General features: G+C 37.5%; 2 protein-coding genes across 5 annotated transcripts in view; one reads left to right on the forward strand and one right to left on the reverse strand.

Moving 5' to 3' along the window:
* Positions 1–8,907, forward strand: part of LOC122267122 (SCY1-like protein 2) — a 13,348-nt gene extending 4,441 nt beyond the window's left edge. For all 4 annotated transcript variants that reach the window (XM_043037112.2, XM_043037109.2, XM_043037110.2 and 1 more), the window contains 14 exons: positions 759–922; positions 1,250–1,419; positions 1,649–1,828; positions 2,186–2,335; positions 2,597–2,812; positions 3,101–3,217; positions 3,599–3,741; positions 3,974–4,133; positions 4,308–4,544; positions 4,873–5,005; positions 5,336–5,481; positions 5,655–5,728; positions 5,857–6,069; positions 6,179–8,907. In XM_043037112.2, coding sequence (XP_042893046.2) covers positions 760–922; positions 1,250–1,419; positions 1,649–1,828; positions 2,186–2,335; positions 2,597–2,812; positions 3,101–3,217; positions 3,599–3,741; positions 3,974–4,133; positions 4,308–4,544; positions 4,873–5,005; positions 5,336–5,481; positions 5,655–5,728; positions 5,857–6,069; positions 6,179–6,854 — 2,778 coding nt within the window. In that variant the 5' untranslated portion in view covers position 759 and the 3' untranslated portion in view covers positions 6,855–8,907. The remainder of the gene's footprint in view (positions 1–758; positions 923–1,249; positions 1,420–1,648; positions 1,829–2,185; positions 2,336–2,596; positions 2,813–3,100; positions 3,218–3,598; positions 3,742–3,973; positions 4,134–4,307; positions 4,545–4,872; positions 5,006–5,335; positions 5,482–5,654; positions 5,729–5,856; positions 6,070–6,178) is intronic.
* LOC122267123 (synaptic vesicle 2-related protein) overlaps positions 8,614–12,500 on the reverse strand; it is a 9,322-nt gene continuing 5,435 nt past the window's right edge. Inside the window, exons 8-13 of the mRNA XM_043037113.2 lie at positions 12,228–12,315; positions 11,963–12,083; positions 11,361–11,542; positions 11,113–11,224; positions 10,829–10,913; positions 8,614–10,544 (exon numbers count right to left, since the gene is read on the reverse strand). Coding sequence (XP_042893047.2) covers positions 10,338–10,544; positions 10,829–10,913; positions 11,113–11,224; positions 11,361–11,542; positions 11,963–12,083; positions 12,228–12,315 — 795 coding nt within the window. The 3' untranslated portion in view covers positions 8,614–10,337. The remainder of the gene's footprint in view (positions 10,545–10,828; positions 10,914–11,112; positions 11,225–11,360; positions 11,543–11,962; positions 12,084–12,227; positions 12,316–12,500) is intronic.

Below are 12,500 nucleotides of genomic sequence, written 5' to 3' on the forward strand. Positions count from 1 at the left end.
TACCGTTAACACTAATCAAATAACACAGACTGATCCCTTGTCACATTTGAACGCGAGCCAGCCACTTGCCTTCTTTTTTCTTTGTATAAACAAAACGTCCCATCTCATATTTCAGAGGAATAGCATTTACTTGGCATATTTGGCATACTTCAGTGATTTACCATTTACCATTTTTTCTCATATTGATTCTTATATGTTCCCCAAATTCATATGTAACAAATGTTTATAAATATTTGCCAATGCAGTTTTATGCTTTATTATATCAGTGATTTTTTATTTATTAGTCTTTTCCTTTATTTTTATAAGTGTGTGATACTTACTTTCATGGTTATTGCTTGACCTTCTCTCCTAAGTTTGATTCTAAAAAGCTTTTCGCACTGGCTTTCCTTTCTGGTTATCTTCCTCCTTCACTTTTGTCTCGTGTTTTGTGTCCCTTTCTTTGTTAGTCTTGATTTCACTGTTGTCTTGTGCTTTTGTCTGCATCTTTGACTTTTGATATATTTTGAGATACCTTTTCCTTTTTTATTTTTTGTGATTACCTTTTTTGTTTGACATCTTTTCAGTAAGTGATTTTATTCTTAGTCTTTGTTTAGCTTTAGTTGGGCTTTTGTTACTTCCAATATATTAATTTCAGTTGCATTTTTAGTAAGTCAGTTCATGGATTAGTAACTTGCCTAACAACCGAGAGAAACTTTCTGGGTCTTGGTATAAAGTAGCTTGATTTTATGCTGCGTCAACTGACCGCAATTGCTTTTCAGGATGGAGTCCATGCTGAACAAGCTCCGCTCTACAGTCAGCAGTGCGGCCAACAGCGCAGTCTCAAATGCTGTGCAGATCGCTTCACAGGTCTCCAATTACCTGCCTGGAAATCCTGTGACGAGAGAATTTGAAGCCACCCAACACATTGCCTCTGCGGGCCCTGGTTAGCTTTGAGTTGTCTTTATCTATTTCTCCTTTGCTTTTTGTAAAGCACAGAGTATTATAAATGATGTTTCTTTAATTTTTTTTTAGTTTTTTTTTTGATGAATTCTTAGTATCTGCAAAAGATTTGAAATTATATATATGTAGATATAAAACAGTGCTTTGCTTTTTCAATATAACTTTCAAATCTTTCCAGTCCTTGCCTTTCTTGGAAGATGTAAATATCACGTGGTCTTGTCAGTGGTGCGGGAATTAAAGATCGCAAAATACTCAATGACACGGTAAATGAGTAAAATACACCACCTATAATCACCATACATCATTCCAGGCTTGGTCTGGAAGGTATACAAGGGTTACAAGAAGTCCACAAAGCAGGATGCCGCCATATTTCTGTTTGAGAAGCGCCAGTTGGACAAGTGGGACAAGCAGGAGAGGGAGGCCATGCTGGATAAGCTGAGAAAAGGCGTTTCTCAGTTGACGAGGCTGAGACATCCCCAGGTATGTTCAACGGGAGAACTTGTCAAATCAGAGGGTCAGTTCAGGAAGACGGTGGTGACGTGGATGTCACTTGGCCATTACAAAAAAAAAAATGGTTTTTGTTTCTCTTTCAGGAAAAGCTAGTTCTTTCTACTGCAGAGGGTAGTTTACAGACTGATAATGATCATGACGTCACAAGGCAAATTGTTGTTTTACTACCTTCTTTAACAATGCAACTATTTGTTTACAGGTCCTAACAGTCCAGCACCCTCTTGAAGAATCCAGAGAAACATTAGCTTTTGCAACAGAACCTGTGTTTGCATCACTTGCTAATGTCCTTGGTCAGACTGAGAACATGCCTGTTCCCACACCTTCTATATTTAAAGACTACAAGCTTTATGATGTTGAAATTAAATATGGTCTTATGCAGGTATGTATATTAGTGTGCTACTGTCTTGATGTGCATATATTTTTTATGCAGATATTTGTATTAAACATTATTACTCTGTTAATTTTGTACATGTGTTGTAGGGAAACACAATAATATTTGTACAAGAAATATCAGATGTAAACAAAGCTCAGTTCTTACATTAGGATTTAAAGTCTTTCAATTTACATCTTGACTCTGATTGAGCTGTTAGGTATTATTTGAATCTATTGTGTTGTGCCATTATAACAAAACAAAAACAGAGGCGCACAGGAAGAAATTCACTCAGTTTTTCCCTTTTCATTACTGATATATTTTTGTTTCCTGGCCCAGTTGGTAATTTTCTCATTTCCCCAATAGGTCAGTGAAGGCCTGGCTTTTCTCCACAACTCTGTCAAAACTGTCCATCGTAACATCTGCCCGGAGAACATCGTGTTGAACCATCAGGGCGCCTGGAAGCTCTTTGGATTCGACTTCTGTGTTGCTAATCAGGCTACTGCAGACCAGCCTGTAAGTATATGTATATATTTTTTGTGTTAAATGTATATCTAACTTTATCTTGGATAATTCTCATCAAGTTGTATCAGTTTATATCCATTATCTCCTCTCATGTTGATTCAAATCATTTCATCATAGTTAATTCCCATTAGCTCATATCAGTTGCTTCCTATCATTTCATCGCAGTTGCTTCCCATCTTTTCATCTTGGTTTATGCTCACCACCTCATCTCAGTAGACTGTCACCCCATCATCCTTCCCTCTCCTCTTGCAGCCCTTCTGGCCCTTCGAAGAGTATGACTCTCGGCGGCACCCCAACTGCCAGCCCCACCTAGACTACCTGGCCCCCGAGTACGCCCTCACGCACACTCTCGACACGGCCGCTGACCTCTTCCCCCTTGGCGTCCTGACCTACGCCCTCTTCAACGAAGGTCGTCCGATTTTCAACAATAACCAGGACTTCGGCACCTTCAAGAGGAACTGTTGCGAGGTGAGGGCTTTGTTGAGTCTTTTTGGTTGGGGCGTCTGTTTGGTTGGGTTTGGTGTGTGTGAGGTCTTTTACTTCTATATTTAGGGATCACTTTGGCAGAGTAATGATGGATATTTGTATTGAAGGTGTTATGCTGAACGTTTTACATGAATATTTGGCTGGCTTTTTCTCATAACTGTAACTTCTGTAGGAATCATCACTTATTTTTTTTATTTTTTAGCTTTCTAGAGGTTAACATGAAATACAAAAAGTAGTTATCTATTTCAGTTCTTACATTTTCCCCCACAGTATAAAAATCCGAACAGCCTAAAATTACACTCGGTACCGGATGGCATAAGAGATCAAGTACGCCTCTTGCTTCATGCCACTCCACAACTTCGACCAGATGCATTGCAGTTGTCAAAGGTTAGTTCTTCTCCTTAATCCATGCAGACATAGAGCTTTATCTCCTTTTAACACTGCATGCTTTTGTAAAACGTACTAATGATTATAACAGGTGTATCTTGAGTATGAAAAATCATGACATTTGGTAATGTTAAATGATTTTATGTTCAACTATAGGTACTTTTGGGTCAATTGGGATTCTTCCTGTCCAAAAGAACCAGTGTTACATTCTCTAAAACAAATTGTTTTATTAGATCCAGCAAGTGTTTGGACCTGATTGGTAGTGGGACCCAGTGAGGAATGCTGTGATTATTTTGCATCAGGCAGGACCCATATTAGGAATTTTTTCCCCACCAAACTAATATACTAAAGGTGACAGTAATAGGCTAACAAACCTTGCAGGTGCCATACTTTGATGATGTGGGTGTGAAGACCCTGAGTTACCTCGATCAGATGTTCCAGTGGGATAACATGCAGAAGTCACAGTTTTACAAGAGTTTGCCCCAGATCATACCCCAGCTGCCCCACCGCGTCTGTGTGCTAAGGTGAGAGAGGATTTTTGAGAATTGTGTGATTATATATTGTTTTACTGTGGTATTGGTTATTTTTTGTTTATCATTTGTTCATCATATTGGCTATATAAAGGACTGAAATCTAGCTGCATGTTAAAAGAGAAAGAGTCAGGTTATAGTGTGTTATTTCATCATAAGCTTTTAGCATTTTCCACTGGACATGATTATGTTCAAGGATTCTGTAGTGTTTTTCTCTCATTTTCAGAATTGTACCAAGTTTGGTGAAGGAGTGCATTAATTCAACAATGGTACCATTTGTTCTTCCTGTAATCCTGCTGGTTGCCGAACGAGCCACCAAAGAAGAATTTGTGGAACACATCTTGCCACATTTAAAACCTATAATGAAACTCACAGAACCTGTCCAGGTACTGCACCTATGACTGCACATTTTTTTATATGTTGTGCGTTGAAGAATGATTGATTTTGATTCATGTGAATAATGTTGACTCCTTCCTCCCGTCTGACATGGAAGGACGTTATGTTATGAGAATTTATGCAATAGACGTACTTTTACACTTCCTTCTTCTTTCAATTTCCAGATCATGTTGCAACTAATGCAGAAGATGGAACTGCTATTGGGAAAGACCCCCGCGGAGGACGTGAAGAGTGATGCACTGCCGCTCCTGTACCGAGCTCTGGAGTGCGACACCCAGCAAATTCAGGAGCTGTGCTTGAGTGTTATCCCTACCTGTGCGCAACTGGTGGAGAATCACGCCATGAAGAATGCGCTCCTTCCCAGAATCAAGAAGCTTTGTCTCGGAACAGGCTATCTGTCGGTAGGTTTCGAGTCGGTCTGCTGTTGAAAAGTTTGCGATTAGAGAACAATTACAGATTTGATAGAAAACATAGGAAGTTGAATGTTCTTTCAACAGTTAGTGAAAATTGAACTGCCAAGTGGATTCTTTTGCTATAACATGTGTGGCGCTAATTAGTAAAGCCATTTATACTTGCATTTGTCAGGGATTATTATTTTTTTTTTTTTAATTCCGGAAAGAAATATATTGAATTGAAAGCACCAGCATTTGATGAGAGAAAAAAAATAACGCATCTTCTTTATATACACACACAAGAAGGCTCTGACATATCTATTTTCCACCATCTCAGGTCCGTGTGAACTGTCTTGTATGCGTGGGCAAGATCTTGGAACATCTCGACAGATGGTTAGTCATGGACGATATCTTTCCATTCCTGGAGCAGATACCGTCAAGGGAAGCACCAGTGGTTATGGCCATTGTCGGTGAGTTGCTGAAGCTGTTCCTCTGCTGTGGAAGTGCTCAATTTTTGTAAGGTTGGATAAGGATTAAAAAAAAAAAAAAAAGTTTTTCTCTTTTCAATTGTTTATATACTATTTTGTTTTCATATTGTATTATGAATTTTGGCAGAGTTCATATACGTCTGAAAATTAACATTATTTGTAATGTCTCGACACATACAAGCAAAAGTAATATTGATAATGACAACTATATTTTTATTTTTTCTATATCTCCTCTTCACCATCTCCCTTTCACTTTCCCCCCTCCCTCTCCTCTTCCCCCCTGAACTTAATTTATCACTCTCTCTCTTGCAGGAATTTTCAAAGTGGCCCTCAACCACAAGAAACTCGGCATATCCAAGGAGATCCTGGCGACCCGAGTCCTGCCCTTCCTCTTTCCCCTCAGCATTGAGAACTCGCTCACTCCGACCCAGCACTCTGCGGTCATGGTCCTCATTAAGGTGAGAAGAAATAGTAGGCACAAGTTTACTTCTATCTAATTGCTTTTGCAGCCTGATTACTGTTCGCTCAAGTAGGTAACATATTAGTAGCTTTTGTTTTGAAAGGATTGAGGTGTTTTTACTTTTTTTGTTTGTTCTGTATGTATTATTGTTGTTATTATTTTCATTTTCAGGACATGACGGAACGAGTGGAGGCTGAACACAGAACAAAATTAGAACAGCTGAATTCTATAAAGGATGAGCAGAAGTAAGTCCATCCAGTCATGAATTGTTTTTCCTTCAGTTTCATGGGTACTCACACATGGTGGTTCATCAATTCAGACAAAAATGATGTATATGTGGGATTCTATATTTATACTCTTTGTCCCTTTCCAGAGCACTGCAAATGGCAATGCCAACCAAAATAAATGGAAATGACAATGCTCCGGCATCAGCTGTTGATGCAAGTACCGACATGTTTGCCGGCCTCGGGCTGAACCAGTTCACGGGTGGAGGAACGGCCAACCACAAACCCCAGACGCCCAGCCCAATGCCAGCCTCGGCCTCCAAACCTTCGAGCCTCTCTCTCTCCCTGGAGGAAAAGCAGAAGTGAGTATTCTCTTTGTAGTAGTGTTAGTGCTAGGATCTGTATTATGTTAAACCAGTGTCCCTTTATTCCATGGATTTATTTACTGAGAAATCCTTTCTCATCAAATAGGATGGTCAAGGAACAAGGGTTGCAAAACACCTTGAGCAAGCAGCCTCCCCTCTTGCCCTCCCCTCCACCCCCTGCAAACGCCGTCAGCAAAGCCGTCACCAGTCCACAGTCCCAGAATCCCCCCTCGTCCCTGACAAAGCCAGCACAACAGAGCCGTGACCTCACCTCCTCGCTGATGAACTCCAATGTGAACATGATGAGCAACCAACCTGCAGTCCCGGCCCCGGTGAACGGCCACCAGGGCATGATGGGAACGACCGCATCCATGGGCATGATGAATAACATGAACAATGGTCCAACCGCATTCAGTGGCATGGTGAGTAATGGCACCCTCATGAAACCAGTCGGTTCAAACATGACTTCAAACATGACTTCCATGGGGACAACTAGCAACATGTTCCAGCCCATGAGTGGAATGAATTCCTGGCCCAGTCAGATAGCCACTCAAAACACACAGATGCAGAAGCCAAACATGTCAGCATTCGATAACCTGATGCCGTCACAACAGAAGCCAGTGAGCATGAACCAAATGGCAGTCTTGAATGCTAACACCATGAACTCCTTTGGTTCTATGATGTCACCAATGCAGCCCATGAATTCCGGGTCATTCTCAAAACCCGCAGCACCTGGAGTGAAGCAACTCAGTTCTTCAGAAATCAACGACTTTCTTAGCTGAAAGAGCACGTCTGAGTATGATATAACAGTCAGATGTTTTGATTTTGCATTTATTTACATTTGTGACAAAAGCCTAATTTTAATCTTGCTTCTTTATTTATGTAGGAAACATTTATATTTTTGATTTATCCAAATAGTGCATACATCTATACCAAATACACACATTTTAAGCTCTTTTATGATAATCTTTTAACCATTACCATTTCCTGCAAGATTTCATGTAGAATACTGAAATGTGTTCAGAGTATTTTTAGGAAGCTATTATTGTTCTGGTTTTACAGGTGAAAGGGATTTTCAATTTTTTTATTTTTATTTTTTTTAACTGAATTTTATTTTGAACATATGAGCTTTTTTTCAGTATATTAATCTGTATTCCTGTTGATTTAGCATATATTACATAACCGCATAAAGTAACCACAAAAAGTGTCTTGTTAAATTTTATATCATTCTTTAGAGTGCAGATAATATTTTTTGCTGTGAGGTTAGATGGGTAGAACTTTACAAAAGTCTTGTCTAATTGCATAATGTGGCAATGACTTTGCAAGTTATTTTATATGAAAAAAGTGGCTGTTGATTGCATAGGATATCGACGTAGAGCTTCACACATTCCATCGAATTGGATTTCGGTCATGGAGTTGAAATTCTAGTCAAAGTACATTTTTATGTATAGGAGAAATATATGTGTGTATATGAGAGTATTTCCAATGTTGCTTTGTTTTTCTGTAATCATTTACTAGTTCTCAAAATGACTTTCTATTAAAAGAGCATATTTAAGAATACAATTTATATTTATGAAATGTGATTTTTAATTATAAAAGAATTATAATTATAAAGTTAAAAGTCTACAAAATTATACATGAGCACAACTGAGTTGCTTTATTGTTTGCCAATCTGTTTATAGATCTGAATGGGATAGTGAAAGACATTTTTGTTTGAAAACATTTCACAGAAAATAAATTGAGTAGATGCTATAATTTTTGTGTGTATCCTCAGATTCTTTCTCTATATTTTTTTATATCACTAATCGGTGTTCACTTACTATTCCACAACAGAGTAATCTTATATTTATTTGCCTGTTGTCCATGTTATAAAGTCTATGAAGGAGGATGTTAAATGGAAGACAAATGAAATGAAAGTTATTCAAGTCTAAACCTTAATTTTTATGAAGTTTCAGCCAATGGAAGAGTACTATACACCTTCTCCAACCTTTCTATAATAGCAGTAACAAACTGTATTATCTTTTTATTGTTCCCCATGCAGACATCAAGTATTCCGTAATTCCTTCGCATTTCTGGTTAAGAATATTAAATGGATTTATTTCTTGGGTTGACGATATACCTAAATATGCCATCCAAAGGCTTTCTTTTTAGGCCGTGTTTAATTGTACAAGTATGTGTATCTGGTAATTATCCGTCAGATAAGTGTTGTGATTAGAGGACCGCATTGTGAAAAGGTTCTTCCGTTTGTACATTCCACACAAAACACATCTGATCAGAGATTTTGTAGTGGGAAATAGTGTGATGATTCCAGCACGTGTTCATGATGAAATGGTCGAGTAAATTTTAAATACAAAGCATAATGTTAACCATAGCTGCTCTTCAAGTATTAGTTATTCAGGAAGGTTTCATGCTTTATAGACTTGACTTTGTTTTCAAAGAATTTACAGAGCTATGATAAGTAAGAAAACATATTGCATGATTAAAATCCATCACTTCATTGTAGAATGTATTGTTCCTGTATATGGTAATTTAAACACATCATTTAAATAAATATTATATATTCAACAGATAATGATACACAATCCAGAAATGTAACAACCATCCACAGGGAATGTATAAAAATGTTCTGAAATAAAAATAACACTGACAGTGTGTAAATAAAATAAAAATCTTTGATAAAATTTGAAATCTCAGTAATGCTGAGAATTTTTTTTTCTAACTCAAACTGCATGCAGATAAGTCATGAAAATTACTTGTAAAATTATACAGAAACACCCTGTTACCTATGCTCAGTGTAATTCTAAAGTATGTAAATATACTACCAATTAAAAGGAATTACTTTGGTTTAAATATACACTTCTTAACCCATTCACGGCAGGGCATATTTTAGCCTACTCCCGCTGGGAAGATTTCAAATGTGCAACGCTTTGCTCTAGGGTGCTTTCCCGCTATGTTTTTCTAGCATTCTTTAATTAAACTCTCCCCATATTATTCATTTCTATATGATAATACCAATGGAAAGTGGAAGCACCCTTTGGTGAGGTATCAAAAAAGATGTTTAATACTTTTCTCCCCCCCCCCCTAAAAAAAGAAAAGAAAAAAAAAAGAATCATACATCTACATATATCTTTTGATGTGAAGTGACATGACATCATGGGTAATCAACCAATTAGAAATAGCATTACATTAGTAATTTTTATCTTATTTCATTTCTATCCAATAACATTTGATTTCACAATAGTTTTTTGATTCAGATATTTTTATTCAACCAATTAGAAGCAGAAATTGCCATTACATCATCAATATTACATAGGTTTTGTGACAATTTTTTTTTTTAATGCTATATCACATTTTATGAAATTCAAACACCTAAACTAAAGTAACCGAGACTAAGAAATTTTGAAAAATAATTAGCATTCTATTGCGGATGTTCCAACAATTGACAACTGCCCCGCCTGGAACTCGGCAAGAAAATACTTGACGTTTCAGGAAGTCACCCGGGACCAGAGATATTTTCCGATCATATGATAAGATGTCAACCGACTACATCTTTTTCTCACTCAGATGAGACATGTTGCAGGGAATGAGGGTCAGAGAAAGGTAGCACACTACAAATTATTTACAAACAATATCTAGCACATATAAATAAAACTATAAAGCCTCATTGGTGGTATGATCCAGTCTGACCTTGCTAATTCATTCTGTTTTGAACAAAAAATAGAATGTGGCTTCGTAAGTATTTGAATGAAGCTCAATCCATATCTTTCTAAGTGGGAGTATATACTTTAGGAGGATATCATGTCTGACCCTCGAGTGTAAACAACATATACAGATAAAATATAAAAAGATATAAGTGGGGAAACAAGAAGTATCACTTGTATGAAAGACGACTTCCATACAAATGTATGAACTATTTAAAAAAAAAAAATCATAAAGCTGAAAACTTTACCAGTTTTCAAATATACAAGTACTTAAATACTTAAACTAAAGTTCGATATTGATAAAACCATTTCACATAGGCAGTACTTTTGCTTATATCCAGTACTCCATCTCTTTAAAAGTAGAAGTAAAAGTTAAAAAAATAAAAACTAAAAAATAAAAAATAAATCATGCCCTTCTTCCCCTTCAATAAAAAGTCAAAGGGAAATAATAAAAAGAAAAGAAGATGAAAAAAATAAAACTGAAGTAAATGCATTTCACCGCAGCCAACAGATTTCTGCCAAGTATTGTTATCCCATTCCATGATAAACACTCGGGTGTTGGGTCTAGGACATGGCCCTGCCTCTTGTTTCAATGGGCAACATCAGGGCAGCAGCTATGGCTAAGATGGCCACAATACCGTACGTTGCAGTGGCCAGGTGGACAGAGGTTCGCGTCAAGACTTGAGCAACAACCGGAGTTAGCATGGCACCGAAGCGGGCCATGCCAGAACAAGTCCCCACGCCCACGGCTCGCAGTGATGTTGGATACACCTAGAAGCCGAACAGGCAATTATTTGGGTGACGTGTTTTTTTAAGATGTCTATTCATTCTCATTTACTCCCTTTTCTATTCCTGTCACAATGAACTCTTCATTTTTTTTTAAGCTAAATGCTGAATTCCCATGAAAATTCCATGATGGACTGTACATGTTTATGAACTGTTACATCTTATGACATCTATTTTTTACACAAATGGGTTAAAGTTGTGTACTTATGAATTCTAAGCAAATATACAAAATAAATTATACAGTGAAGATAATTCTAAAAGGTACTAACCTCTGGTGTGTAGACGTATGCTGCCTGAAAAACTCCCGAGATAATCCCACGAGCCACGAACAGGATGAAAGTGAGCCACGTGCGACTGCAAAAGGGTGTTCATGTATACATATTTTGCAGTGTTGGAAGGACTGAGACAATACTAAACAAATGGTTTACTTCAACATGATCAATGTAAAATCTCATGACGTCCAGGACAGAGACTCTACTCCACTTTTAATAATTATGAATATCTCTTTCACTTCACCAATTAATACATCATCTAACTTATTCAGGGTCCTTACTTGGATGTACAAATGAAGAGGAAGATGATGGAGACCACAAAAATTATGAACTCCAGTGCCATTGTCTTCTTTCTACCAAGCTTCTCGATCACAAGGATTGTGAAAAATATCCCTGTACAAAGGAAGAATACATCATAAATGATACCACGTAACAGCAAACTTCAGAAGGTGCAAAAAATTGATGAATGGAAAATATTTAAACAAAACAATCCAAACCAACTTTACTGTAAAGCCAAGTACAGTATTACCTGGGAACTCTGCCAGGGTGGTCCAAAGCAAATCAAGGTAGTCCTCTGAGCTCAAGGGATGACAGTCCGCAGAGCATGTGTATATGCCTTCTGTGCCGGAGAGTGAACACAGGTTGCCTTTGGCTTCAAAGAGCTCTGTGGTCATGAGCACCACACCATAGTAACAGAAGGCACAGGAAGTCCTGTAAACAGAAAGGTTTCCTAGTGATAATGCTTGCCCAGTACTTGAGTTGAAGCAGAGGGAGTTGAGGAAAAACGTATACATGCTACAACACACAATTGTTTGTAATTATAGTAGCACACATTTTATGGTACTTGAGACTAATATGCTTCAAATTGAAAATATGCAAATCTTTTGTCCTTGAAAAACAAACTCAGGAACAAATGGAAGGTAATCTCAAGTTCAGTGCCTATTTCTCACATCTGATCAAAACTGAACTGAAACCACACTTCTCGAATCTGTAAACATAACTATTTTTTTTTATAACATTCTAAATCCTAGAAACATTTAAAAGAGTGATGAAGATTTGTTTTAAATGTGACACTGGTTTCATGATTGGACCTTGTCTCTGACTCAGTATGAATGTAAGAGTACAACCAACCATATGAACCACAGGAGGAGGGTTGTCCATTTGAGGTCTGGCACCAAAAGATCCATCAGTCGCCCTCGGTTAACTTGTGCAACGTCATCGACAATCAACCGACCAAGCAACATGGGTTTTCCTGAAACGTGCAGGTTATTTGATCATCATTTCGATATCAATAACAAGCCATATCTACATGTGATAACTTTTGGTGATGTCTAACTAGAGTATCTGTCATTGACAAGTCTTAAGAAGTTGTGCATATGCAATGGGAATACAATACCATTTTCATCTGCAATCTTCTGCAGGGTGGCCAGAGCTTTCTCAGATTCTCCAGATGCTGCATCATATCTTGCACTTTCTGGAAGCCACTATAAAGACAATAATAAAATATACAGATGTTCAATATGCCTCTTTACACTACTGCAAGATACAATCAGCTGCAGCAATGATACACCAACTTATTCTATCTTTAATTTTTTTTTTCAACCTTATAATCTGGACTTGAAAACTTACGAATATCAAGAGCGGAAAATCACACTAAAACTCTAGTCCC

This window comes from Penaeus japonicus, unplaced genomic scaffold, assembly GCF_977035675.1.
Source record: "Penaeus japonicus unplaced genomic scaffold, GWHDUDI00000001_assembly GWHDUDI00000042, whole genome shotgun sequence".
NCBI classification, from domain to species: domain Eukaryota; kingdom Metazoa; phylum Arthropoda; class Malacostraca; order Decapoda; family Penaeidae; genus Penaeus; species Penaeus japonicus.